Consider the following 27638-nt stretch of genomic DNA (forward strand, 5'->3'; position numbering starts at 1 on the left):
GAAAGGGTTTATTCTAGCTCAGTCCATTGTGGTGGGAAAATTCTGGTGGCAGGAACCTGAGGTCTGTTGTGTTTGCAGTTACAAATAAGAAGAGAGAGATGGATGCTGTTGCTCAGCACATTTTCTCTGTTTCATTCAGTTTGGGAGCCTAGATCATGAAATGATGGCACCCATATCCAGGGTGGTTCTTCCTATTTTGATTAATTAATCTAGAAAACACCTCAAACACATGCCCAGAGATTTGAGTCCTAGGTGAATCTAGATCTTGTAAAGTTGACATTCAAAATCTTAACCATCATGTCATAGCCAATGCTTCTTTCTTTTCCAGAAAATGTAGAGGCGTGTCCCCATATGCTAGAGTACTTTGTGTTATATGACTCAACTCTTTGGGCTCCTTGGAAGAGAAGGAATATGGGTAGAATTGAATTCCTACAGCAACTAGACTGGAGTGACCTGCTCTTGGAACTTCAGCTTTAGTTACCGGAAACCACTGTGACTATAATGAGTTAAAAGTTCTGTAAAAACCTCAACTCTGGATATTGAGAGGGCACTGTGCCTACTTAGGTGGATGAGTGGGGAAACCTTCTAGGAAGCCTTTATTCATCTATTTGACACCATTTCTGGGCCCCTTGTCCTTGTATATTCATTTCCCAAGGAACATGGACCTCTCTCTCTCTCTCTCTCTCTCTCTCTCTCTCTCTCTCTCTCTCTCTCTCTCTCTCTCATCTCATCTCATTTCCCCCAAATAATCATTTCATCCATAAAGAAAGAAGTAGGCACAGCACTGGGTCACATGTCAGCAAGTGTATGGTTACTTTGGACACAATATAGAGCCTTGACATTTGGAGCAGAGCCTTTATTCTAGGATTCTGTGTTCACAAGGCTTGAGCTAATCTAGACCTTGCAGACATTTCTTGTTGTGAAATTAAGATCAGGAATGGTATTGTTAAGGGGCACCTGTTGTCCCATAGCTGTAAGCTATGGCATACTCTTTCTGATTACATCAGCTCTGGCCTCTGGTCATCTGTAGCCCCAGGTAAACATGACAAAAAGCACCTCCTGTTTCTCAGGTGACCCTGGAGCTCCAGGGTACTTCCAGTTGTGCAGCCCCACCCATACCAGTTAGCTTGCCAGTCTGCCAGCTGCTCCTTGAACCTTTCTGATTTATAGGTCCTCCCATTTTCTGGGGATTGGTCTGTCCTTGTCTGCCTGCCCCAAGGGCGGTCCCATTTTACATGCAATTCAGGCAGGTAGGCTGGCTTTCACAGGTCCCTGGAAATTACAGCCAGGAACAGGGTAGGAAGAGAGCAGTTTCTGAAAGATGCGTCCAGTTGCTGCAGGTGAGTACTAGTGCAGCTAGACTTGCTTTTGCATGGGTGGAGGTGGCAGAATTCCTTCTCCTCCCTAATTGCCAAGCTGAGACAGAAAGGCAAAGGCTCTGTTCAGGGCTACCTCTTGTGAGATTTAGGATTCAACTAAAATCTGGAGGGTTGAGGGTAGAGAGCTGAGATTTATAAGAGGGCTACCCCTCCCTCCTTTGCTTCTTATTACTCAATGAGGTTGGAGTTATGTGCACTCTTTCACCTACAAAGTAGACATCAGGAGAGGGTGGGTAGGGGTAATCAAGGTGGCTTAGTCCCTGGGGACCAGCCTACTTAAGTGGGAGGCCCTAGAGCCAGGACAGCTGGGTAGGGGTTGGCTGCTAGGTGGGATTATCTCACCAGCTTAGGAATCTTCAGAATGTGGAAAGGACAGTAAGACAGCCCCATTTGGGATTTACTTCAGGAAGTGAGAAATGGGAACCCTGATTATTGATGGTCTTGACAGCACCCAAGCATCTTCTCTTGGGTTTTTATTTTTCTCAGGGTACTTGACATTGGTAAGAGACTTGAGAAGTCAGTAAAAGGGGAGAAGACTCACAGTTTTCCTCAGCTCTTGAGTCTCCCCAAGCCTGCCTTCTGGGAAAGAGTTCTGTCATTCCCTGTCTCATTTACACTGTGAAGAAGCCAACTTCTCTGGGGGCAAGCACCACCACAGTGGCAGCAGCATGGCAAACACAGCAGGTGCTGTGCAAACATGATAGGCCTAGAAAGGGAAGTGCCCTTGACTTCCCTCTCAGGCCTCTTTCCTGCCTCTGTATCAACTCCAGTACTAATTTGGGTATTCTGTAGGGCACATGGGTGGAGATGTGTGTGCACATGTATGCCTATATGAACAAGAATTATGTTGTTTTCTTGCTGAGTGGTCCTCTTTGTGTGACTGAGCTTTGTGATCATTGCACATGACATTTCTCAGGCATATCCCTGGCCCTGACAAATGAATATAAATGAAGCATGTTCTTCATGTGGGGCACTGGCTTTCATTCTAGTGCTTTTAGAAGAATAGTTTCATTATTTCCATACAGTACAATTAAAATATCATTTTCCTGACTATATATAGAGAGAGCTGGAAGTTACTAGTTGCTTCCCCTCACTAGCAGCAATTTTCTACATAGCTCTTGTGACTTACACGAAAGCTATGTGTCCCATTTATCCAGAAATTTCAGATAATTTCTTAGTTGTATTTTTCCAGCAGGTGTAGTTGTAAGAGGAGGGGCTGAGTTACCTTGGTGAGCTAAGGGTTTGGCAGTGCTCTTGGAGTAGACTTTGTCATTGACTCATCTATCTAGCTTTAGATGTGTTCTCACCAGGGCTAGGAAGCTGACACAATACCGTCCCTGTGGGTATCTTCTCCCTTACCTGGGGTGTTGGCAAGGTGGTTAATGGTGGCACTTCCCTCCCCCAAATCCTTAATGGACAGGCAAGGAGGCAGTGGACAACAAAGCCAGCTGAGCCCTGAGAGATGGCTCTTTAGCCTCAGCCTTCCTGGCTTGCCAGGTCTAAAAGGTATGGATGTTTCCAGGGACTTAGATGAATGTTGGAAAGCACTAGGGACAGCTTCCTTGTCCTCTCTCAGATTGGAGGAAACCCATTGCCAACATCAATGGTCTTCCTCCAAGTGTATCTGTGTCATATCACCTTTTCTTGAAAAGAGAGTCAATTGGGTCAGGGTCCTTCTAGATTACCTCATTTTAATGTATCTGTCCCTTTAAAGATTCTCTGAGCCATAAGATTCTGTGTATGGCATTGGATAGTCTTAGGATTGCTTTACTGTTGACTCTTCAGTTATATGGCCAGGCTTTAGAGGCCCTAGGCATTTGACATGGAGGAAAAGTCTAGAACACATGTGTGCATACATGTATGGACATACATACCGGTGCATACACTTGCACAGAGCACATAAATCTGAGTACCAAGAACGTTGAAATCAACTAATAACCTACTGTGCCAAGTGTTGGCCTTTACCCTCAGGTTTCTCTGTGTGGTAAATAGATAGAAGGTACTCACCCACGTTGATAATTTTATCACTATGTGACTGGGCCCTGATTATAGAACTACAGACAAAGTTCTGGACTCTTCTTCCTCTCTTGCCTCTGAAGCTGCTGGATCTCTTCCGACAAGGGCAGTCACCAACCCAGGGTGCTGGGATCCACTTTCCCAGAGTCTTCGGGCTCCCACCTTCCAGAAGTGCCTTCCCTATGTTAAGTTCTGGTGCCAAGTCTTTGCTGCTATTAGTGCTGGTGGATGTATTTATGTCCCGTCTGCCCAGGGACATAGAGAGGCTGTGTTGTAGCCTCCTGAAGCTATGATAAGGGCTGAATTATGCCCAAATTCCCATACTGAAGTTCTGTCCATTAGGACTCCAGAAAGAAACTGCATTTAAAGAGTTCAGATAAGTTCAAATGAGTTCATAGGTTATAGCCTAAGCTAACAGGACTTTGTCTTTTCAAGAAAAAGTGATCAGGATAGAAACATTCAGAGGGAAGACCACCTAAGACATAAGAAGCAGATACTATCTACAAGACAATGTGTGTTGGGGTACTGGTCCTGTGACACCTCGATCTTGGCCCTCAGCAACTACTATCATGAAAGTGTGTTTCAATTGACAATCTTGGTCCACAGTTCTTTGTTATGGCAGCCCAAGATATAAGTACAAGCAACGAATGGGGGTTTTGTATCTGCCCCTGTCCTTATACTTTTAGTGGTAGAATGGTCCCCCGATGTTCCTGGTTCTATCTGCCTATACTACAAATGCTCTCCAGCCTCATGTCACTGTAAAAAGCCAGATTGTATCACACTGGAGGCCAGTGGCTGTTCCTCCTACCCAAGAACAGAATCCTGACGAGAGTCCAAGCTGGAACTTGTTGCTTGCCTACAGTTCTGTCATGACGTTGAGTCTTCCCTGGGAGAGTGTCTGGCTTTTTGTACATTCTCTGTTTTCTTCCTTGTCAGATCCCGACACTGGTTCTGATAATCTGTTCTTTAGCCATTCCAAAAGTAGTGCAGCAGCTCCTGCTCAGGGTCTCCAATGTGTGGGAGTCAGCCTGACCCTCTAAATTTCATTTCATTTGCCACTTTTCTTTTTTTATATAAACACTAGAATGAAATTGTGCAGATCAGCATGCAAATGTCTGTCCCTGGCTTTATTCATATTCTGCATCTGTCCTGCACAAAGTCTGACCCAAATAATTTCCTAGAACATGCTTTTCCAGACAGAATTTACCATGTGGGAAGGCTTGGTAGCAGCGACATCTTGACTAGTAGTCAGGAAGCAGGGGTGAGGTGTGGGGGTGAGGGTGGTGCAGGAAGTAGGGTGGGCTATAAAAATTTAAAGCCCACCCACAGTGACATGCTCCCTCCAGCAAAACTATCTTCTGAAGTTTGCAAAACCTTCCCAAACAGTAGCACTACCTAGGGACCCAGTGTTAATACACATAACGCACATGAGACATTTCTCACTGTCTTCACAGTCTCAGCTTCATGGGCCTCAGAGTTGTCCTGACTGTTATCCTGACCCATGGAACATACAATGTGAGAACTTCTCTCTGGGGCTTTGGGCAGGGAGAGAGCATTCTGACAAGTATGAGGACCTATAGATTGCATTCTCCTGTGGCTCCCCCAGCTTGCACAGCCCTTCCCTGCTTATCTCTACCTTTCCTCACTGTTCCTGCTTCCATCTTCCCCTGTCTCTTTTCATCTTTTATGGCTTATACGATCTTGTGGCACTGAGGAGGAGGGCAATGTCTTCCTACGGATTACAAGCATATATCTGTGGCTGTTTGTGGTTAGGTGATTTTTGATAGCAAGCCACCATGCAAAGATCTATGGGGACCACATAGCATCAGGATCCATGGGTGTCTCTGCACATCCCACTTAGGGGACTTCCGGCATGAGACTCAGCTGCCATCCATTGCACATGCTCAGGGTCCCTTGATGTTTTTAACAGGGAAATGGCATGATTGAAAACAAACAACAGAGCAAACTAATATTACCCTCTTGAGATTCTGTTCCCACCTCAGGAGCAGGCTCAGGACTGAGCTTGTCTTGCAAAGGCTGTGAGTGGTGGCAGCTCCTCAGATCCATACTCGAAATCTGTGAGGAAGTTCTGAGACACAGGGCAACATCACTATAGCTGCCTGCTCTAGAAAACACTCCTTGTTGTCTGCATTGTCTGCTTTCCACTGCAGTGCCCATGGGGCCCTCGTGTGCCTGCTTCTTCCCACCAAAACCTGCCTTCCCAGGAATCTGGGCCCCAGAAATGGGTAGGGTAATAGGCTGTAGAGGGGATGCCTAAGTGTCTGTAGTGAAGTTTGTCATGTCTAGGAACTCCTGTCATGTCTCTCCAGGCATCTTCAAGGCACTACTGTTTATTTTCTCCTCCCTGTGTGCCTGGTATTCTGGATACCTGCTTGCTGAGCTCATTCCTGACGTGCCCCTGTCCAACACTCTCTACAACATCCGAAGCATTGGTGAGAAGCCTGTTCTCAAAGGTTAGTACTGCAGTTGGGTTCTAGGAGCTGGAACAAGCTGGATGCAGAGAAAAGGAAGAGGAGAAGAAGAGGGACTCTTAAGATGTCTACTCAATGGCAGCCTGAGGCACATGCCACTGGTCACCATGGCCAGTCTGGATTCAGGCTGCACAGCCATTACCACCTACAGCCTCACTGAACTATCCTTTTCAGACTTGTCTCAGCTTTCTTTCGTGAAAAGTATGAAGATTTGGGGTCTTAATTATTATTTTTTGGCTAAAGGACTATTTTCCTGTAGTCTTTCCCTGGGAGGTGGAAGTGACCAAACAGGCATTAAAGAAATGGGGGTGGGGCAGGAGGTGTAGAGAGATGGCTCATTTGGATCCAAAGTAGTCAGGTAAATGCTGGTTGGGTGTGGTGTGTTCCCTTTGTAGTTCAAACTTTGGCAGGCAGAGTCAGGGGATCTCAAGAGTTAACTGGCTATGGAGACAAGTCACATTTCTAGCTTCAGAGTTTGACTGATTGTGTCTGCCACAAAAACAAAACAGAAGATGAGTGGTCAAGGCACTAGCCTCAGCTTTCCATACTGTCTTAGTAGAGTTTCTATTCCTGCACAAGCATCATGACCAAGAAGCAAGTTTGGGAGAAAATGGTTTATTCAGCTTACACTTCCACATGGATGTTCATCACCAAAGGAAGTCAGGACTGGAACTCAAGCAGGTCAGGAAGCAGGAGCTGATGCAGAGGCCATGGAGGGATGTTGCTTACTGGCTTGCTTCCCCTGGCTTGCTCAGCTTGCTTTCTTATAGGACTCAGGTCTTCCAGCCCAGGGAGGGCACCACCCACAATGGCTGGGCCTACCCCGACTTGAACACTATTTGAGAAAATGCCTTACAGCTGGATCTCATGAAAGCATTTTCTCAACTGAGGCTCCTTTCTCTGTGATAACTCCAGCTTGTGTCAAGTTGACACAAAACCAGCCAGTGCACATACCATATGCATATGCACCCACTTTCTATTGGAAGACAGGATTGTGCACAGACACAGCTTAGGGTAAAGGGTCTGGAAGAAGGTCATCCAGGGAGAGACCTAGATAGAGCCAAAGAGCAAATTGTAGTTGAAAAAAATGTTCAGGGGACAGCCGAGTAGCATCTGAGCATACGGACAGATGTGCACGGCCCACTGTGTGGAGGCAAAAATGATGCCAGGTAGGTGTAGATATGGTACCTGCTGGAAGCTTGGTTCCTAGTTTCCTGATGATATCTCACTGAGTCATGGTACTATCTATTTCTCAACATGTTTTATTTCATAATGATCGTACCAGGAAGGAATGTGTTATCTTGGAAGGAAATGTGTGCTGTCAATATAATTTATGAATTCAACAGGTGTTTATTAAAGCTGTCCCTACTGAGCACATGAAGGTTCTTCCTTCACTCCTGACTGTGAAAGTCGGCTGGGGAAGAAAGTAGAAGTAAACCACAGCGTTCAAGAACAAAGAAGCTTTAAGTGGCACAAATTCTGTCCAAAATGGTACTGAGTACCCAGTGGGACACAGGGCAGTAAAGTGTCCCCCTTTAAAATTTTTGCTGGACATAGATGCTGTTTGGTTTTTGTTCTGAGATAGGCCCTCTCCAAGGTGCCCCAGTTTGAGAAGATCTTGAACTGGAGATCTTCCTACTCCTGTCTAAAGGGATAGAATGACAGGTATATGCTGATACATCCAGAAGCCAGTTGTGTGTGTGTGTGTGTGTGTGTGTGTTACTGTGGAGGTCTTCAGACACACTGGTAGAGGGCATCAGATCCTATTATAACAGGTGTTTATTAAAGCTGTCCCTACTGAGCACATGAAGGTTCTTCTTCACTCCTGACTGTGAAAGTCGGCTGGGGAAGAAAGTAGAAGTAAACCACAGCGTTTATAAGCTGTGGTTATAAGCCACCATGCGGTTGCTGAGAATTGAACTGGAAGAGCAGTCAATGCTCTTAACCACAGAGCCATCTCTCCAGACCAAGCCAGTATATTTTAAAAATAGAAATAAAGTCTAGAGATTAATTTGCACAAGAGTAAGTAATGATTAAAAATAATTGTAGGTACCCTTTCTTTTTAATTAATTCATTTTTATCTAGGGCTGTGCTGCTTTGAATATACCCGGTCTTGTCTGATTGCAGAAGCTAAACAGAGTCAGGCCTTGGATAGTACTTGGATGGAAGATTAATTACAGTTTTTAATCATAAAATAGTAAAAGGACCTTCACTGGACTTGACTCTGATGGGCCTTTCTGGCTGAGATTTCTATGAGCCCCACCCAGCCTTAGCTTGGAGGCTAAGGCTTAGCCCATCAGGAAGTAGTCTGAAAACTAGGGACAGAGTAGGGCTCCTGCTCAATTTAAGGGCTTTGCCTGTAGTTGTTAGTTCTTTCTTTCAAAATTTAAAAATATTTATTCCCTACAATTTGTTTTGCATTTAATCTAATTTGAAAGAATTGTTTTAAATGGTTACTAATGTGGTTACTGAGCTTTTGAGTTAACCTTTAAAGGTGGGGTATCTCACCAGACCTCCGTGAGATATAATGTAACTACTTGTAGCATAAAAGGTTGACCAGTATTTCTCCACACACCTACCTTAGATACAGAGAGTGTGTTGATAATTTGGCACTGGGGAGCACTAAGCACCCTGCAGTTTGCACCAGGAGCTGGCTATAATGCAAAGCTTGCCATGTGGCAAGATACAAACACAAGAGGTTTATTTTCAGGTATGTCAGGTGGACCCTCAATCAGCCTCTTGTGGCGAGTGACTAGAAGTTTATAACAAGCTGTTGGGGTACAGGCTACATCAACAAGGTTACAGTTTAAACTTCTTGGCTAAGCATACTGACCTTTGAATCAAGTGGAGAGCAAGCATATAATTTGCATGCAAACTTTATCTAGGATCTACTATCTGTCAGTATTGTGGTTTTTCAAGAATGTTTCTGCTCCTTCGGAGAACTATGGGTGGAAAATGGAAACATGCCAAGACTTGATCTGAGGCAGAAAGCTGGTACTTGGCCTAATCTTGACCTGAGTCAGTGGGTGTAAGGCTGGCAAAAGCCCCTAGGGTTCTTCATGTGGTGTATGAGTGTGTGTGTGTTGTGTGAATGTGTGTAGTATGTGTGTAGTATGTTAGTGTATGTGGTGTGTATGTGGTGTATGAGTCTGTGTTATGTGTGAAGTATGTGAGTGTATATGGTGTGTGTGTGGTATATGAGTCTGTGTTATGTGTGAGTGTGTGTATGTGTGGTATGTGAGTGTGAGTAGTGTGTGTGTAGTGTGGGGTGTGTGTATGAGTATGTAGTGTATGCGTATGTATATGTGTGTGGTATATAAGTATGTGTAATGTGTGGTGTATGTATGAGTATGTAGTATATGTGTGTGATGTGTAAGTGTGTATGGTGTGTGTGGTATATGTGTGTGGTGAGTGTGTGTGGTATGTATAGTGTGTGGTGTATATGTGTATATATGTGGTGTGTGTATGTGTATGTGTTACCATTTAAATTTTCAATATTTTTCTATGTCCATGAAGAGGCAGAGTAGCTATGGAGTTCTGAGTGAGAGCATCCTGAATCTGTAGATTGCTTTTGGCAAAATGGCCATTTCCGCCTAATTAATTATTCAAACCCAGGAGCCTGGGATACTTTTCAATCTTTTAATATTTTCTTCAGTTTCTTTCTTTAGTGTCAGTGGTTATTCTCTGTGTCTTTATCTTGGGATAGGGAACACTTCTTAAGGGACTAATGCTTAACTAAAGGTTAAGCACTCCTTGAGGGACCTTATGCAGAGGTGAATGGGTGACCAAAGTGAAGGAGTTTGAAATAGAATGAGGGCAAAGGTGCCAAGCTCTTATTCTTTTGGGATGGGGAGAGGAGTAAGGGGGAGAGGAGGGAATGGTCTTATGGGTTGTTTTTGTATCTTGTGAGCCCAAGGGAGTCCTAATTTCATTCTTTTTTTTTCCCTCTCCTAAAATGGATTGTGATTTTTGTGAGAGTTGCTATGTGACAGAAAAGATAGCAGGTATCTGCCTGCAAGGAGGCAGATAGATGCACTGCTTTCCAGCATTCCTTAACCATGCAAGCTAGGCTGTAAAAACTGAGACAAATCAACCTCTGAGCCCTGTGTGTGGTGGTTTGAATAAGAATGGCCCCATAGACTCATATATTTGCATGCTTACTCATCCGGGAGTGGAATTGTTTTAAAACAGAAGGATTAGAAGGTGTGGCCACGTTGAAGGAAGTATGTCCCTGGGGGGGCGGGGTGGGTGAGCTTTGAGGTTTCAAAAGTCCACACCAGGTCCAGTTTCTCCTTTCTTTCCCTCCAGTCCTCTTCTCTCCCATCTTCTCCCCTTCCCTGTTCTCCCCTTCCCTTCTCCCCTCCTTCCCCACCCCCCTGAATCTCAACTATTGCTCTAGCACCTGCCTGCATTCCATCATGCTCCCTGCCATGGTTATAATAGTACTATATCATTGAAATGGTAAGCACACCCCCAACTAAATGCTTTCTTTTGTAAGAGTTGCCTTATTCATGATGTCTCTTTACAGCAGTTTAAGAATGACTAAGATAGGAGGTTTTAATGCTAAGAAACTCCATTGAAAACATTTCATTTTGAATTACATTAAGAGGTACTTAGTTGTGTTTTATAAAAGAGAGTGGGGAGAGAGGGAGAGGGAGAGAGAGAGAGAGAGAGAGAGAGAGAGAGAGAGAGAGAGAGAGAGAGAGTAAGTAGAGAGAGAGAGAGAGAGAGAGAGAGAGAGAGAGAGGGTAGAGAGAGAGAGAGAGGGGGGGGGGGAGAGAGAGAGAGAGAGAACATCTGGAGAGAGAGGGGGAAGAGAAGAGAGAAAGAAAGGGGTTAGGGAGAGAAGAGAGTTGGGGGGGGCAGAGAAAGCAAGGAGGGCCCAAACAGCCCCTTTTATAGCAAGCCAGGCCTACCTGGCTGTTGCCAGGTAACTGTTGGGCAAAGCCTAGAAGGAATGCTATCAACTTTTAGTGCTGTGTGAATTTGAAAACAAGAAAGCACAAACTTATCACTCCATTGCCATTTTCAGACATGTGTGTAGTAGGTATTCAGAGTCTTGGTGGAAGCGTCTATATCTAGGCCTTACAAGTAGGGCAGCAGATGTTGGCCTGCAAGGAGTAAGTAGTCTTTCTGCCTCTTCTGTCTCCTTTGTCTGGACACCACCACTAATGCTGGATCCTTGGAGGACCTCAGAGAGCCCAACTTCCTAGGCTACTTTCCTTTGTTGCCTCATCAGAGTGATCTGTGTGTGCTGTCCTAGCTAGAATTCTTGGCAGCTGCTGCTAAAGCTTCTTTCCCACCTCTCTTTCCTTATGTTCCCCTGACAAACCATAGACAAAAGTTTAACAAAGACCACAGTGACACTACCTATAGATGACCACCCAACCCCATCCTCCTTGTTCCTCTGAACCCCTCAGTGTAGAGCAGTCTGGGACCCATAGAACATTGTTTCCTCACCTTCACTGCATGCAAAGTCACAAAGGCACTCACTGGCTGGCATGCAGAGCACTTTGGGTGGCCAGTTCTGTCTGCACAGTTTTGTAGGAGGCAATGAAGTCATCGATGTCTAGGAAAGTTGTTGCCACAGAAGCAGGAAAACTACTGTTGGTGTCTCTACCACACACAGAAAGAATCTCATCACCCAGTTTCCCAGTGACTTTCTAGTATGCCTCCCAAACCCTCTGGTTATCACCCCCATTCTGAAGGTGAGGGAAACCAGGGCACCCAAATCAGGAAATTTTCTTGAAAGACAGATTCTTGGACCCAACACCAGGAAATTAGAAAGCCTATGGGTCTAGGGCTAAGTCCAAGAACCTATATTTATTATGATTAACTAACTTAGCCTTAGAATGACATGCAGTTGAAAAGGAATTTTTCATGGGCTTGTTTGCAGTCCTGGAGACAGTATTTCCTCTTGAGAGGTAGGCTAGAGCCTTCACCCATGCCAGCTTCCTGCCTGTGGATCTGGTAAGAGCTGCTTGGTCTTTGTATGAGCAGGGTTCATGTAGGCCAGGGACCTTAGCCTCTGCTTGTCCATTCGGATTTCAGCTCTCAGCTGTCTTGGGAAAGAAGAGGATTCATAGGAAGTACTGAAGCTAGGTGAGGTCCTCAGTGACCTTGTGGGACATGGCCAGGTGGGAGCTGTGGATCCTGGACTGAGGAACAGGCACCTCTCTATCCACACAGAGTCATTCTGTACTCCTAGGAAATGAGTGGAAGGTTTGGTAAATGCACACTGCTAATGAAAAACCAAAATCAAAACATACTGGTCTCCTACTCATTCTCAGGCCCTCCAAGAAAACAAACACCCACCTCTATGTCACTCAGATTACTGCCGCCCCATGCTTGTAGGGACATACTTGTAGAAAATTGAAGGCCTGCCTTCCAGAAAGTTCACCTGCACATATCCACACGAAGCAGCCCCGATATGAGATAGCATTGGCATGCCAGGGCGTCCAAAGCCAGACTAGAGAATGGCCCCCAACCATGCATGAAGTCTTGCTCTAGTTTCTCACCTCAAGCATGGGGCCTGTCCCCTGTAGATGGTGATCCATCTACCACCAGGGAAATTTTTAATGTTTAACTGTACTCAAAAAGCATAGGGAGAGAACAGTCAGAATGCATTGTAACATGTATGAAATTGTTAAAGCATAAGCTTAACTCAGAAAAATGCCCTGTCATAGAAGCATGAACATTGTTTATAAAACAATAAAATATATTTTAAGTGATTAATGAATTTGAAAGCAAGAAAACATAGACTCTTCACCCCAAGTTATCATTTTACATCTCGGTATAGAAGGTATACATAGTCCTAGTACATGCTTCCAAGTTCTGCAGAGAGTGTTAGCCTCCAATGAGGCAGCTCCAGGGTTGTTGTCTAACTGCAGGCCACTTTCTATCTGTTAATTTCTCAGCCCTTTGCCATTCTCTGTTGCTAGTCTCACAAGACCAGGCCAGGGAAACCCTCTGATATCCACAGTGGGGAGATCTAGTGAGTCTGTAGCCGGGTATATTGAGCATGTTGTGAGATATACAAAAAGATAAAGGGAACAAATATGTTCAGTAGATGTGTAGTCAGGTGTGTAGCAAGGGGTCCTTCCACAGGCCCATGCTAAGGCATCCCTTCCCTCTAAGGGACCAGCCACACAATGGTATGGTATAGAATAGTTTATTCAGAGTGTGGACATATGGAGAGAGAAGGGAGAGGAGAATAGGGAGAGAGGGGGAGCAGGACAAGGAGAACAGAGCAAGAGCAAGAAAGTGAGGTAGGAGCAAGCAGCCCCTTTATAGTGAGTCAGGCACACCTGGTTGTTGCCAGCTAACTGTGGGGTGGAGACGAGACAAAAATACCAATATAGCAAGCAGGCAGGCTCTTGTTTGCTTGTTAAACTGGTCAACCTAGAGCCCCAAACCATTTTGACTGACTTGTAAATGAAGAACAAGGAACAAGGAATAGCCTAGCCAGAGCCTAGTCCCTGGCTGTTCTGAAAGTATGTGAGCCTTTGACAGTGAGCATCTGGATTCCTTTCTATCCCAGAGGAAAAGGAGCTGTCTCTTATCAGCTCAGAACCTGTCATACTCACATACCCCCATCCCTGCCTGGGAAACTGTCACATTACCGAGACAGAGCCCATATGTTTCTTGGGACTGTCAATTGTGCTTTTGGTACTAGGTGCTGTGGAACCAGAGCCCCAAGAAGACAAAGGGAGGTGGGCTTATGAAACAGAGGCAGGAGGGAAACTCACCCAGCTGGCCTTTTAGCCTTACAAAGTATTTTAAGAATTTTAAGAAATCTGAAGTAAATTGACTTAGAAATGGTTTGCTGCTATGTTTACAATGCAAAATATATCTTAAAGAACTGGTGTGGTGGCTCACACCATTAATCCCAGCAGAAGCAGAGGCAAAGGCAGGTAGATCTCTCTGAATTCAAGACCAGCCTAGTCTACATAGCAAGTTCCAAGCGAACCAGAGCTATACAGAGAGACCTTGACTCATTTTTCTACATATGTTAAAACAGTTATTTAATGTGTTTGCTGACATAGCCCTGCAGCTATAATTACACCCTACAGATAAAAATTATAATACACACTGATTATGTTATAAAGGTTTCCTGCATTTGGGGAAAGAAATGCTCCTTTGCTTCCTTGTTCTTTCCCTGTTACTCTGAGGTCTAATGACTAATTTTAACTTCTTGATGCTTTCTGAATGTTATGGGGTTTACAGAGCCAAGCTCTTGGAACAAACAGGCTGCTAATGCCTTTCTCACTTCTGGAAGGTCCTTGCACAGCTATTAGATTCAATTTTCTTGCTTATATTTTGCAGCTGGATTTATAACCAACTTAAACTACCATTTGTGGTTTCTTTCCCTGCCTCTTGAACCAATTGGTCACACTGCTGTTGTCCTGTCCTAAGAGTCTGTCCTCTGAGACCTGACAAGTGTATGATGCCCATAGAGCTTCTCTTTAAACAACCATGAGGTTCAAGGATCCCTGCTGCCTATAACCACAGCACATTTGTGGGCCCACACAGTGCTTATGCATGGGCTAATGCCCACCTCACAGCCAGCTGAAGAGGGTTAGTATTCAGCATTCTGGCTACAAGGCTGTCAGGAATGGGGGGAGGTGTTTGTCTCCAAGGGTGATCCACAGGCCAGGTATGTGAGGCATGGCACTGTCCACAGGGAAGCTGTCACACCTGCTGAGAGCCCGCACTGTGCTAAAGGGAGAACGTGTTCCCATCTGAGGACCCATCTCTCCAAACTGAATTTATAGATGCAAATATTGGCAAAGTTAGAAACCAGGAAGCACCCACTTAACAGTGTGCTCATTGCATTTAAAGATATTCTGCTCCATGCATTTTCAGAGAATATCCAAGGAATGGGTATCATTATTAAACCTTGAAGATGTTAACCAGGGCCTTGGAACACGAAAAGGTGGTAAGGGTGCTTGTTATACAAGGATGAGGACCTGAGTTCAAATCGCCAGCACCTGCATAAAAAGCTGAGCACAGCTGGGCATGTCTGTAGGCCCAGAATTGCAGAGGCAGGTGGATCCTTGAAGTTTATTGGCCACCTAGTTGTGCCAAAGCAGCAAGCTTCTGGTCTTATATGAGACTCTGTCTAAAAGGAATAAGTCAGGGAACAGTAGACACTTGGCACCATCCTCTGGCCTCTGTGTGTGCATCTGTGGGTGTGTTTACCAGGATGCCCACAGCTATTCAATACACACAGGAACATTCGTGCTCGCACGCGCGCGTACGTACACACACACACACACACACACGCACGCACACACGCACGCACGCATGCACATCTTTTTAAATGATTAAATTCTTTAGAGTGTTACAGATGTCTAAATACTGGAAAGAGAATGCATAGATAGCACCTTTTTTTGTTAAGAGTTAAATAGTTGATTTAAAAGTGTATTGTCTGGAGCTTGACAAGAGAACCACATTAAGTATTGTACTTAAAATTTAAGATTAACACATTATGCTATTTAAATGTGTTTAATCCATATTCTGACTTTGCAGATGCCTTTGTGTTTATGGAAAAGTCCTGGACTGTTGGGATGATCCATAAATATTCTATCTTCTGGCTATAAAAAATTATGTGCTTCTGTTTTTTGTTGTTATTTGGAGCTGGCAGTGCCAGACTAGCAAGATATATAAAGGCCATCTTCTCACTTGTCTTTGAAAGAAAGGTAAGCTGCTTTGGGGAAGGCAACCTTTTCCAGGCAGCTCTCAAAGCCAGCCACTTGAGTAAGGAATTAAAGAGCTAGCAGCTGGACCTGGAGCAGGAAGTACCAGCAGAGATGCAGGCAGATGTAAATGGATGCATAGGCAGATAAAGGCAGAAGGGAGGCAGATTGGAACTGGAAAGGAGGCAGTGAGAACCACATGGAGAGATGCAGTGGAGAAGTAGGGTTAAGTTAAAGGAGAGTGGACAGACTGCCCAGCAAAAGCCAACAGCCTTAAACTTTATAGATGTCTCCATGAGTTAATTAAACTTCAAGCTGAATCCTGAGAAATCCCAACGATATAGAAGGACAGGGTTGTAAAGGTAGAATAGTAAAGATTCCTTCTCAAGAGTAAAAATTTATAGGATTTTTTTTTTTTTTTTTTTTGGTCTAAAAAATAAGAATCTATAGAAAGAGAAATAGTAGAAGCTTATCAGAGCACTGTCCTTGGTCCCAGGCTCTCCGGTGGTTCTCCTTTTTCTCTTTACAATAGATGGGTACCTCAGCTTGTTCTGTGTGTGCTGTGCTGCTGACCTGTACCCCAACTCTACACTGGTGATGTCCCTGGACAGCAGACTCTCCTGTCTCTGAACTCATATGCTCATGTACGTACAGATCAACCTAACAGATACTGTTGCATTTAACAGATGTTAACAGAGCAACTACCAGCATTGCCCTCTGTCAAGGTGCTGTGATATAATTAGATATTAACATTAAATCTCTGATTTCCTGGAAAAAAATTTAAAGAGCAAAAGAAACTGTAAGCTAGAGTTAACAAAATACAATAAAAAAGATACCATGGGGGATGTTAGCATTTTGTCTAAGCTCAGCCCCACAGTTAATGGCAACAGTCAGGTATATAAAAGGGACTGCTTGCCCCCTCTGCTCTCCCTTGCTCTTGTCTTTGTCTTCCTTGCTCCCCCATCTCACCCTATTCCCTTTCCCCCTCTCTACATGCTCATGACCAGCCTCTACTTCTTTACTTCTCTACTTTACTCTGCTCTCTCTCTGCCTTTCTTTGCCTCTACTACCCTCTCAACTCACCCCCTCCCATTCCCTGAATAAACTCTATTTATACTATACTGTTATGTGGCTGGTCCCTCAGGGGGAAGGGATGCCTCAGCATGGGCCCATGGAGGCACCCCCTTACCCCACACATCCACAAAACATATTCCTTCTCTCTTTATCTTTTTATAAACACAACCTGAAATGCTGGTGTGGGGGGACTGGGCTGGAGAGACAGAGCACAGGCAAAGAGGAGCCTACACCAGCCTGAAGGAGAGGCAGCCATCTTTGCCATTTTTTTTTCCTTTTGGGTACAGAGGACAGTGGTCACCAAGAAACCATGTCTAGAGCCATGTCCATCAGGAACACAGTGGCACACCCAACATCACAACAGCTCTCTGAACCTTGATTTGTTCCAGCAGGTTCTTCCAGGGACAGTACTGTTCATCCTATCACAGTTCCTATCTTTTATAAAGAAGTATTACCTCATGCACATGTACATTTGCTGTGTCAGAGGTACTATGGTCATAGGAGAACTTTTGAGAGTTGATTCTCTTTCCAACATGTAGATTCTGGGAAGTCAAGGTCAAGTCCTCAAGCTTGGCACCAAGTTTCTTTACTTGGTGGATCTCTCTCACTGGCCTGGATGGCTCTTTTTAATAGACTCATTAATTTTAAGATGCGAGTGTATAATCTGTATGTACATGTGGATTCAGGGTGACATTTTATTGTGTGTAAACACTGTGGGATGGCTAACTGGAACTCATCAGCAAATCTTTTGTCTGGAAGTTGTTTTACTTTTTTTTGCTTTACATGTTAAGAATATGTGCAGGTGGTCTCTGTAGCAATTTTCAGATGTATAACACAATGCATTATAATATCTACATCTCACGGCAAGTTTCTTGATCTAATAGGCTCAGGTCTGACTCACATGTATTCACTGACAAAGCTATCCGAATCTTTCTTCCACATGCTTTGACCTTCCCAGACACTGATTACCACTTCCTGCTGTTTGTTTGTGTCTTCACTTCTTTAGACTACACGTGTGAGGGAGGTTTTGTGGTATTTGCCTTTCTATTCTTTCTATTTTATTTAGGGGGATGACCTCCAGTTTTCCCAAAGTGGGAAATGTGTCACTTTTTAAGGTTGTGTCTTCCTTTTTAAGGCCAAGTAGTATTCTATGGTATACACATATAAGCACATGGGTGTGGTTTCTCATTAGCACACTGACATCAATATCTTCAGAAATACCCAGAAAGCTGCAGGAAAAATGCAGGAATGAGAACTGGGTGCCATCTTGGCCACCCCCTTGCCTGTTTAAATCAGGTTTAAAAATGACATCACTTGTCATTTAACTTCTGGGGTTCCTTATGTACTTTGGATCTTAGTCCTGTATCTGATAACTGGCTCAGAAATATTTCCTGTTTTGTTCGTTGTCTCTTTCTTTGCACTATGTTCTCCTTTGTTGCCTGTGCTTCCATGCTTTTGAGGTCATGCCAGAAAGTCATTGTCTGACCAACAGAACTGTAGGTTTTCCAGTTTCTGCTTTTGCACTCAAGCGTTTGGTCCATTTTGAGTTTCTGCTGTTGTATAATATGAGGGATAACTTGGCTTTATACATCTGTATGAGAATCTTTAGATTGTAACACCATTTATTAAGCAGTCTCTTTCCCCTCTTTAGCTAATGCATCGCTTCCAAAACTTGAAAGGCTGAATGTGGGAGTTTGTTTCTGGGCTCTCTCTCCTGTTCCATTGTTTGATATATTTTAATGACAACAACTTGTTGTTTTGATTGCTAAAGCTTTGTATTACAGTTTACATACCACTTCTAGATTTCTTTGGCTGTCAAGGATCTTTTGTGGTCCCATATGCAATTTCTGTTTTTCTTTCATTTTACTGACTGATTGATTGTGTGTGTGTGTGTGTGTGTGTGTGTGTGTGTGTGTGTGTGTAGCCTGTGGAGCCTGTGTGTGAAGGTCAGAGAAAAGATAAGGGGAGTGCAAGTTCTCACCTTCTACCATGTATTTCAGGGACTAAGCCCAGGTCAGTGTGTTTGAACCCATGCCCACTGCGCCATCTTGACAGTCATGCAAACTTTCTATTTCTGTGACGAACAACAACATTGGGATTTTGAATCTGCAGATCACTTTGGAAAGCATTAATATTTTCAGAATACCAATTGTTCTAGTTCACAAATAGGCCATGCTACTCACAACTGTCTTCTGTTTCTGTTGTGTAGTTTAAAGCATACAGGGCATCTACTTACTTTCTTGGTTGAATTTATTCTCAAGTATTTTACTGTTTTATAGAAATTACAAGTAGACACTTCCCTCAGTTTCTTCTGGATAGTTTATTGTTAGAGTATAGAAATATTAATACTGGTGTGTGTGTGTGTGTGTGTGTGTGTGTGTGTGTGTGTGTGTGTGTATTTTGTGTCCTGAAGCTTTACTGAATTTATTAGTTTTAGCAGTTTTTCATGGAGCCGGCACTCTCTCTATTGGATCATGCCCATAGCAAACAGACTTCATACGTTTATTTTGATGTTTCGCTTCTCTATCTTGCATGACTGCTGAGATGAGTGTCCTTAACTTGTTCCTGGTCTTAGAGAATGACAAACCCAACCCTGTGGGCTCAGTGTGTTGAGTCTTAAATTTAATCTATCAAAAGTTGTATCATAAAGATGTTAATTTTTAATCGTATTTTCTTCTCCCATTAGCTACCAATACTCCAGTGAGGTCTTTTCCTTTCATTCTGTCTGCATTGCCTCACATTTATTGATCTCTATGTGGTGAACCATCCTTGAAAACTGGGAAAGATCCCAGTGTGTTGTGATAAGTGACCCTTCAGTGTGTTCCTGTATTTGGTCTATTGGTATTTTGTGGAAGATTTTTATGTCTATGGTCATCAGAGAACTTGGCTTGTAATTTTATTTCCTGGCAGTGTCCATGTCTGGCTTTAGTATCAGGGTAATGCTGGCCTCCTGTAAAGGGTTTGGAAGCACCCCTCTTATAGGTTTTTGTTTTGTTTTGTTTTGTTTTTGTTTGTTTTATTTTGTTTTTTTTTGAGTTTGAGGAACTTTACATGTCTGGCAGAAGTCAGCAATGCAGCCATCTGGTCCTGGGCTTTTGTTTAATGATGGACATTTTTATTACAGGTTCGGCCTTTATTTGTAACTGGCCTGTTTGGTTTTCTATTTCTTCCTGATTTGGTCTTGGTAGGTTGTAAGAAACGTATGAAAGGTCACCCTGTTGTTATGTGAGGATTGTGCGTATGAATAGCAGTCTCTCTCCTGTGGCATCAAAACCTCTTTTTCCATACATGATTTTATTTGAATCTTCTCAATCCCTTTCTTTTAAAAATCTAGCATGCTAATTTTTGCTGATATTTTCATAAAGTGAGTCTTTGCTCCGTTGATCTTTTGTTTTCTGTCTTTTCTATTTTACTCATTTCTGCTCAGATCCATGTTATTTCTCTCTTCTTTTCACAGTCTTAGTTTTTCCTTCTTGTTATGGTTTCCTGAGGAGAACATCAGGGTATTTACCCGAGAGCCTTCCTCTTCTGTGATGTGGAAGTTTATTGCTGTAAACATGATCTTTAACATTATTTTTGCTAAATTCCATACATTTTAGTATCCTTTTATTGTGTTTTGCTTTCATTGTTTCAGGGTAGTAATTGATGAATTGTGGCAAATACCAGAGGCTGGCTTTGAACTTACAATTCCCTTGCCCCAGCCATCCAAGTACTGAGCTACATGGTGTACAATATCCTATTAAAATTGTTTAGATTTTCTCCTTTTATACACTGATTGTTCGGGACCCTGTTGTTTAGCTTCTGAAATTCCTCATTTCTTATTTCACCATTATGTCGTCAGAAAACATTTAAAACATTTTAAAAGATTAAAAATTATTTTTTAGCCAGTGTGATGGCAAATGCCTTTAACTCCAGCAAAGGCCTTTAATCCAGGAGACACAGGCAGCTGGATCTCTATGAGTTTGAAGCCAGCTGGGTCTACATAGTGAGTTCCAAGACAGCCAGACTGCATAGTGAGACCCAGTATAGACAGAAAGACAGACAAAACAAGCCAGGCACTGTTGACTCATGATTTTTATCCTAGCACTTGGGAGGCAGAGGCAGACTAATCTCTGAGTTCAAGACCAACCTCGTATATAGAGTGAGTTCCAGGACAGCCAAGGCTATTCAGAGACACAAAACAAAAACACAACAACAAAATAAAACAAAATAATAACAATAATACTAATAAATAAATGAAACAAAGTTTTATGTATGTGGGCATTTTGCATTTATAGATGTCTGTGTGCCTTATGGGTTCAGTGCCTGTGGAGCCAGAAGGCACTGAATCCCCTGGAACTGGAGTTACAGATGGTTGTGAACCAGTATGTGGGTGCTGGGACTCGAACCCTGGCTCAGTGCAAGAGCAGACAGTGCACTTAACTGCTGAGTCCGTTTTAAAGCCCAAGTAATCATTTCAATATTTTTTCAATCTTAAGCTTGTTGTGGGCCCCGCCCCCGGCCACAGGCCCCTGCTCTGACACCTGCTATCTGCTCAGTGCTGGCCCTAGGCCCGCAGTGTGTGAAGTGGGGAAGGCTGCGGCTCAGCCATGGCTTCAGCCACACTGGGCAGCTCGTCCAGCTCTGAGTCCCCAGCCGTGGCCGAGCTATGCCAGAACACCCCGGAGACCTTTCTGGAGGCCTCCAAGCTGCTGCTCACCTACGCCGACAACATCCTGGGAGACCCCAGTGATGAAAAATACAGATTCATCCGTATTGGAAACACAGCCTTTTCTACTAGACTCTTGCCTGTCATAGGAGCTGTGGTTTATTTGGAATGGGCTTTGAAGAGGGAGAAAAACATCTCGTCTTTCCTAAAAAAACGCTTCCGTGGAACAGCTCCAGAAAGTGTGTGACCTGATCATCAGGGAGAGGAGCAGCAGTCTGGAGGATGAGAAGGTGGAGCTCTGAGCACCCTGCTGTCAAGCAGTCTGAAGATCCTGCTGGGCTAATGTAACACCCCGCTGCTGAGCCTACCCTCTGCTCCAATGGTAGTGTGAAAACCCACCATTCCATACTTTTGTCAGTGTTGGAACAACAAAAGAGAAGCATTCCTGAACTCATGTCTCAAATGTTCTTGGATTTAGAACTCTAACATCCTTAAATTTACTAAGAATTTCAAAAATTGTCAGAGTTATAGCAAATGTGAGGGAAATGGCCACCTTTCATTTTCCTCCTTCCTTCAGTTCTTTCCAGACAGTTTCTTGTAGCCCAGGCTGACCTTCAAGCCATGATCCTCACACTTCAGCTTCTTGAGTGGTGGGATTATAGTTGTGTATAAACATGCCCAGCTGTTGTACCTACATTTTAAAACATAACTTGTGGCATACTTCTCCTGAAACAATTATGTTTTGTTTATTGTTTATTATCTACTTTTCTCAGTATTTAAATCAGTTACACAGATGAGCATGTCTTTAACCTCAAACAAATGAAATTACTGAACCTGGGTGTATTATAGCAATTAGATTGATTATCTCTATTGTATTTAACCTTGTAATCTAAGTTTACCTGCTGCCAATCTTAATGGGAATTTAATCCTCTTGGGGAAACTATTAATAATATCTTAAGTAAAAAATTGGGTTCTTTAGGTTTTAGGTATAGGATAATCTATTAATAAACTGACAGTAAATACTTAGTAAAATTTAGTTATTAACATGAAGAACTGAAGTCAACGTTTTGATGCCTTTGCAGGCACTAATGACAAATTTAGGTGATTCCATTTAAAATAGCTATGTGTCTTTTCCTGGGGAGATATAAACGAATATCTCCTATACCTCAGATAGTACACTAACAGTAGACCAAGAAAATGAGTTTACCCAAGTCTAGCTTGGTGAACTGCTGAGTTTATTTGGTTTACTTAGGCTTACGAATAACACGTAAACAGCTGCATCACTGGAAAGGTCCACCCAGTGTGGGACATGGGTGCACTCCTCCCAGAAACTGCATCGATGGAGTCTGATTCGCAGTTAGCTTTCCACTCCTTATTTATTGTGGTCATTCCTGGCAGCACATGCAGCTGGGTTAGGTCTTGGATGGGACAGGGAGAAAGTAAAACCGTAGGCAAGAGTCTATATTTGTTACTGTTCTGTTGCTGTGGTAACACACCATGTCTATGGTAAATTTATAGAAAAGGGGGTTTATTTTAGAGCTTATGGGTAAAGAGTGTTAGGGTTCATAATGACAAGGAACAGCATTGAAGCGTGGGAGACATGCAGCCTGTGACAACTTACATCTTGAACTATAAACGGGAAGCAGAAAGAGTGCTAACTGGGAAAGGCATGTACTTTTGAAACCTCAGTGCTTACCTCCATTGATACATTTCCTTCAGCAAGGACATACCTCCTAAACGGCCAAAGAGTGACAGCATCTGGGGCCAAAGATCCAGGTGCCCAAGACTTATGGATGGCAATGTTTCATTCAAACTACCACAGGTTCTAATGCCTTTATACACTTTCCTTTCGTGGGGGACAAGCCTAGTTTTGTAAATGTCTCCTGAGTGCTGGTCACCACAGCTTTAGTGATTCTGAGATAGCAGACGTCATAGAGGACAATATTCTTAACAATAGGGGAGATACTTGGTATGCAAAGACTCCTTTTGATAAAGGTTATTAATATTCTCAATCTTCACTATCAAAGTTTTGTGATATTTCCATAGTAATTTTATGAATAATAAGTTTAAACTCTTATCAATTTCTTTTAATTTTAGTAAAATACCTTGTCACTTTCCTCCATGCAGTTAACTTTTACATAATTAATTCTTTTTTTATTTAAACAACTTTGTTTTGAAAGACAGAGATGAATGTACAGATTTTTGACCCACAGAACACAATTAGACAATAGACTGCTGCAGTAACAAGAGGTTTTTATTCCATGTACATGGGGGTTGCTCATCCTCGCAGGGAGAGTCAACCCCAAACTCAAAAAGCATATAATTTTTATACTTTTTTGTGAGGGGGTGAACTACTATTTTACTATTGATCAGCAGTATAATTTTCATAAAGAGGAGAGGAAGGGGGAGAAAAGGGGAAGAAAGGGGGGAGGAAAGGGAGGAAAACTTTGGCAGTAAAGTTGTTGATAATTTGCATTCTCCTTGAAATTCAGTACAGGAATGGGTAGGGGAGCTGTTCCTAAAGCAGTCATTTTTGTTTTGTCTTAACTCAGCTTGGTCAGTATAGATTAACTTGTTTACTAAAACTTTGTTTTTACATTTTCAGAAATTTGTTTATATATTTCAAAACTTTGAGGGGTTTTGTCCTTGTTTTGTTTCTCAGAATTGGGTGATTAGAGCATGAGTTAATGTGACATGCATCAGGACCCTATCTAGGGCTTTCTAGAGGACCAAGTGGCTATCAGTCAGTATATTCTGTGCTTTTTTTCTGAGAATTACTTTGGGTCATTGTTTTTATTTGTCAGGCACAGGTGGGATCTCATAGCCTTGGGATGACTGGAAAGTCTCTGAGTCTGACTTTAACCATTTCTGTGTCTTTAGGGTCTCACATTCTAAGAATGGGGTGTTTTGGAAAAGTCTCAGAGCCCCTAAAAACCAGTGATGTTTTCTTACATCACTGTTACTCCCAGTGGCCACACAGCAGTCACCTATGGGAAGAGACTGTGATTGTCCTGTTTTTGTCTTTACAGCCCCAGCCCCGAAAAGACAAAAATGTGACCATTGGTCCCCATGTCCTCCTGACACCTATGCCTACCGGCTGCTCAGTGGTGGTGGCAAAGACAAGTATGCCAAGATCTGCTTTGAGGACGAAATGTAAGTACTGTGTAAAAGAAGACATGTATCTGTTTGGCTGTGTCCCTTCTTCCTCCTCTTAGACTGTACTAGTATGTTCCTAACCTCTGGCAAGACTGAAAATCAGGATAAGAACACCACTGTGTCCCTGGGAAACGGTGATGGGTGTCTCTGAGGGCTTTATATATCCTCGGTTGGATTTTCAGTCTCTTTTGATGGTTGTTCCATGTAATTCATCAGTGAAGCCTCCACCCTGGGCTTGGCCTTTTATTTGTGAGAAGATTTTTACTATAAATACAGTTACTTAGTAGAAGAAGCACAGGATTCTTCAAGTTGCCCCCCTACCAGTGTTAAGCATAATCTCTACTTAGTAACCAGTGATGCTCAACTTCACAGGGGAAGCCTGTGCATCTCTAGCGAGATAGTGCATTTAGTGGGGTGCAAGGCAGAAACTCAGATCTGGGTCTTGATGTGCTTAGTGCCTTGGAGATCACCTTGATGACATTTGTATTCACCTCGTATTCCAGCATTTGCACCCTGGTGTGCTCTGTTTTATCTTAATTGGCATTTTGAGGCTTCTTAAACAAGTATATTTCATTGTGTTTCACAAATGTCCTTTTTCTTTTCCATTGCTATGATGACATACTTGAACAAAAGCAACTTAAATGAGGAAAGATTTACTGTAGCTCATCGTTTGAGGGTATAGGGCATCATGATAGGAAGTCATAGTGGCAAGGTTCTGCAGAGGTGGTCATTCTGTCACTTAGAGAGCAATGAATGCCAGTACTCAGATCACTTCTTGCTTGTCATTGACCCTTAGAACGCTATTCCTCAGACCCTACAGTTTATTTTCCATTTGTCCCAATTCTTTGTCTATTCTTTACAGTGGACAGAACTTTTTAAAAATGTCACCACTGGTCTCTTCTACTGTGCTTAATTTGTCCTTAAAACCAACCATCAGCTAGTGTTTTTAGATTATTTTTGTCATTTTAGTTTTTGAACTCATTTCTTTTATTCCAAGTGAGCCTCTTTTCTTTGTTTTTTTGTTTTCTTTTGTTTTGACTTTCAGTTGAAATTTTTGTTTTGAATGCATTAAGCGCTGTTCTCAGAGTTCAGTTGGCTGGCTGGAGCCGGTGAGTCTACCACTATTATCTGCTAGCTCCTTTTGCTCTTACTTCTGTTGACTTCTTTCCTAGTGTGTCAAGCCTCTTATGTCTGTGTGCCAGGCAGTACATCGGAGAATTTCTTTAAAAATAGCAACAAGAGACACACACTAATCAGTTTTTCACTAGTGCAATGAATATGAGAAGCTGGATGGTTTGTGGTAGAATAAAACTCTGACTCACATCTTAGGAGAGCTAAGAGCATGACTGGCACTGACTCCTAGCAAGTGATTTCACAGTAACTGGAATAGACACAGAGACTGCATGATCAGAAGCAAGCCAGAGGTGCTCAACAGCCAGGTTTGCCCTTTTACAATTGCTCTTTGAGGAATTAACATACACTAAAAACATTTGCCCCTCCTCGGGGGAGTTCCACACCCTCTTACAGCACAGTATCACTAAGTTGGGGCCAAGCTCCCAACACAGGACCAAGCAGGGGGCATTTTCCAGTCACATATGAAGCACAGAAAGACAAAAGTCTGTCTTCTTTTTTCATTTACTGTTCCCAGGGTCCCAAAGCTATTTGCAGATCAGAGTGACATGAGCACATTTTAAATGTCACCATTTTCTGGGTTGCCTAGTTCAATAAATCTGGGCTAAAGGCCACAAATTCTGTTTTTTTTTTTTTTGTTTTTTTTTTTTTTTTGTCTTCTTTATCTAACACTTTGTGAGTATGCAATAAAATCCAAGAGATTTGTTGAGGCTTTGATTCCCTTCATACTTTTGTCTGTAAGGCCTCCACAGCTTTCTGAAGTGCTGTGGACTTCTCTGGGCTCCCATCCTGAAATGGAAAAGGTCTCCTTCAATGTTGGACTCGCCCCTGAAATGTCTGTCTTTAGTCAGTTTTTGGCCTGGGAAGTTCTTGCCTCCTTTTGGGCACTTATAGACTATTCTTTAGCACCCAGAAAGCACTAGGCCCTGAAGCTCCAGGAAGCCTTCAGTTAAACATGCCAGAGGCAGAATATTAAAGCATCTGCTGCCCACCTTATAGCTTTGACATGAAGTACAAACTTCATATTCTTTTTATGATACTGCTGACTCATTGATGCCAATCTCAGCAAAGGTTCATAATATGCACACAATTATAAACATACAACACATATTCAGACATGTTTATGTACATGTACACACCTACACATGTATAAATACAGATACAATGCATGCATGTAAGCATGCAAAATTATGCACATACTTATATACATACTTATGCACCTGTGCACATACATGTATGCATACAGACATACTACATACATGCACATATAATTTACTCATCCTAAACACATGACCACACATTATTCCTATACCCTCTGGTGACAATCATCATCTCTAGGGAATACTTTAGTCTTCCTGGATTTAGGGTATAAAAATAGAATTAATTTTTTTTGTTTTTTTTAATTTTTTTTAAGTTTTTATTAATTGTTTTTTTCTTATTGAAAAACTTTATTTTAAAAAGCAAAGATAAATGTACAAAATTTTAAGCATCTTTGCATAAAAGTATACAAATACTTTTTTAAGGTTGTAATTAAGTATTTGTGGGTACACATACATACACATATGTATATATGTAACAATAATATAGGAAAAGAGGCTATTAATTTGAGGGGATAGGAGAGAAACTGGGAGGGACTGTAGGAAGGAAAAGGGATGTGATACAGTTTATTTTAATTAAAATATATTCTTTTTTTTTCTTGAACTTCACACAGTCTGTGAGTTATTTCTGGGGTGTTCAGAGCATTCTGGGGTTAGTATCCCATTATCAGTGACTGCATATTATGTCTGTTCTTTTGTGACTGGGTTATCTCACTCAGGATGATATTCTCTAGATGCAGCCATTTTCTTAAAAATTTTGTTAAGCCATTGTTTGTGATAGCTGAGTAGTACTCCATTGTGTAAATGTACCACAATTTTTGTATCCATTCATCTACTGAAGGACATCTGGGTTCTTTCCAGCTTCTGGATATTATAAATAGAGCTGCTATGAACACTGTGGTGCATGTATCTTTGTTGTATATTGGAGTGTCTCTGGGGTATATGCC

At 42.6% G+C, this 27638-nt stretch overlaps 1 protein-coding gene across 1 annotated transcript in view; it reads left to right on the plus strand.

Annotated features, from left to right (window-relative positions):
• Positions 1-1321: 1321 nt before the first annotated feature.
• The window catches only part of FAM3B (FAM3 metabolism regulating signaling molecule B), a gene marked incomplete at both ends in the record, with an annotated part of 37745 nt that continues 11428 nt past the window's right edge, over positions 1322-27638 (plus strand). The window contains 3 exons of the mRNA XM_080919213.1: positions 1322-1340; positions 5726-5869; positions 24337-24460. Coding sequence (XP_080775339.1) covers positions 1322-1340; positions 5726-5869; positions 24337-24460 — 287 coding nt within the window. The remainder of the gene's footprint in view (positions 1341-5725; positions 5870-24336; positions 24461-27638) is intronic.

The sequence above is a fragment of the Micromys minutus genome (assembly GCF_963924665.1).
Source record: "Micromys minutus genome assembly, chromosome: 7".
Taxonomy (NCBI): domain Eukaryota; kingdom Metazoa; phylum Chordata; class Mammalia; order Rodentia; family Muridae; genus Micromys; species Micromys minutus.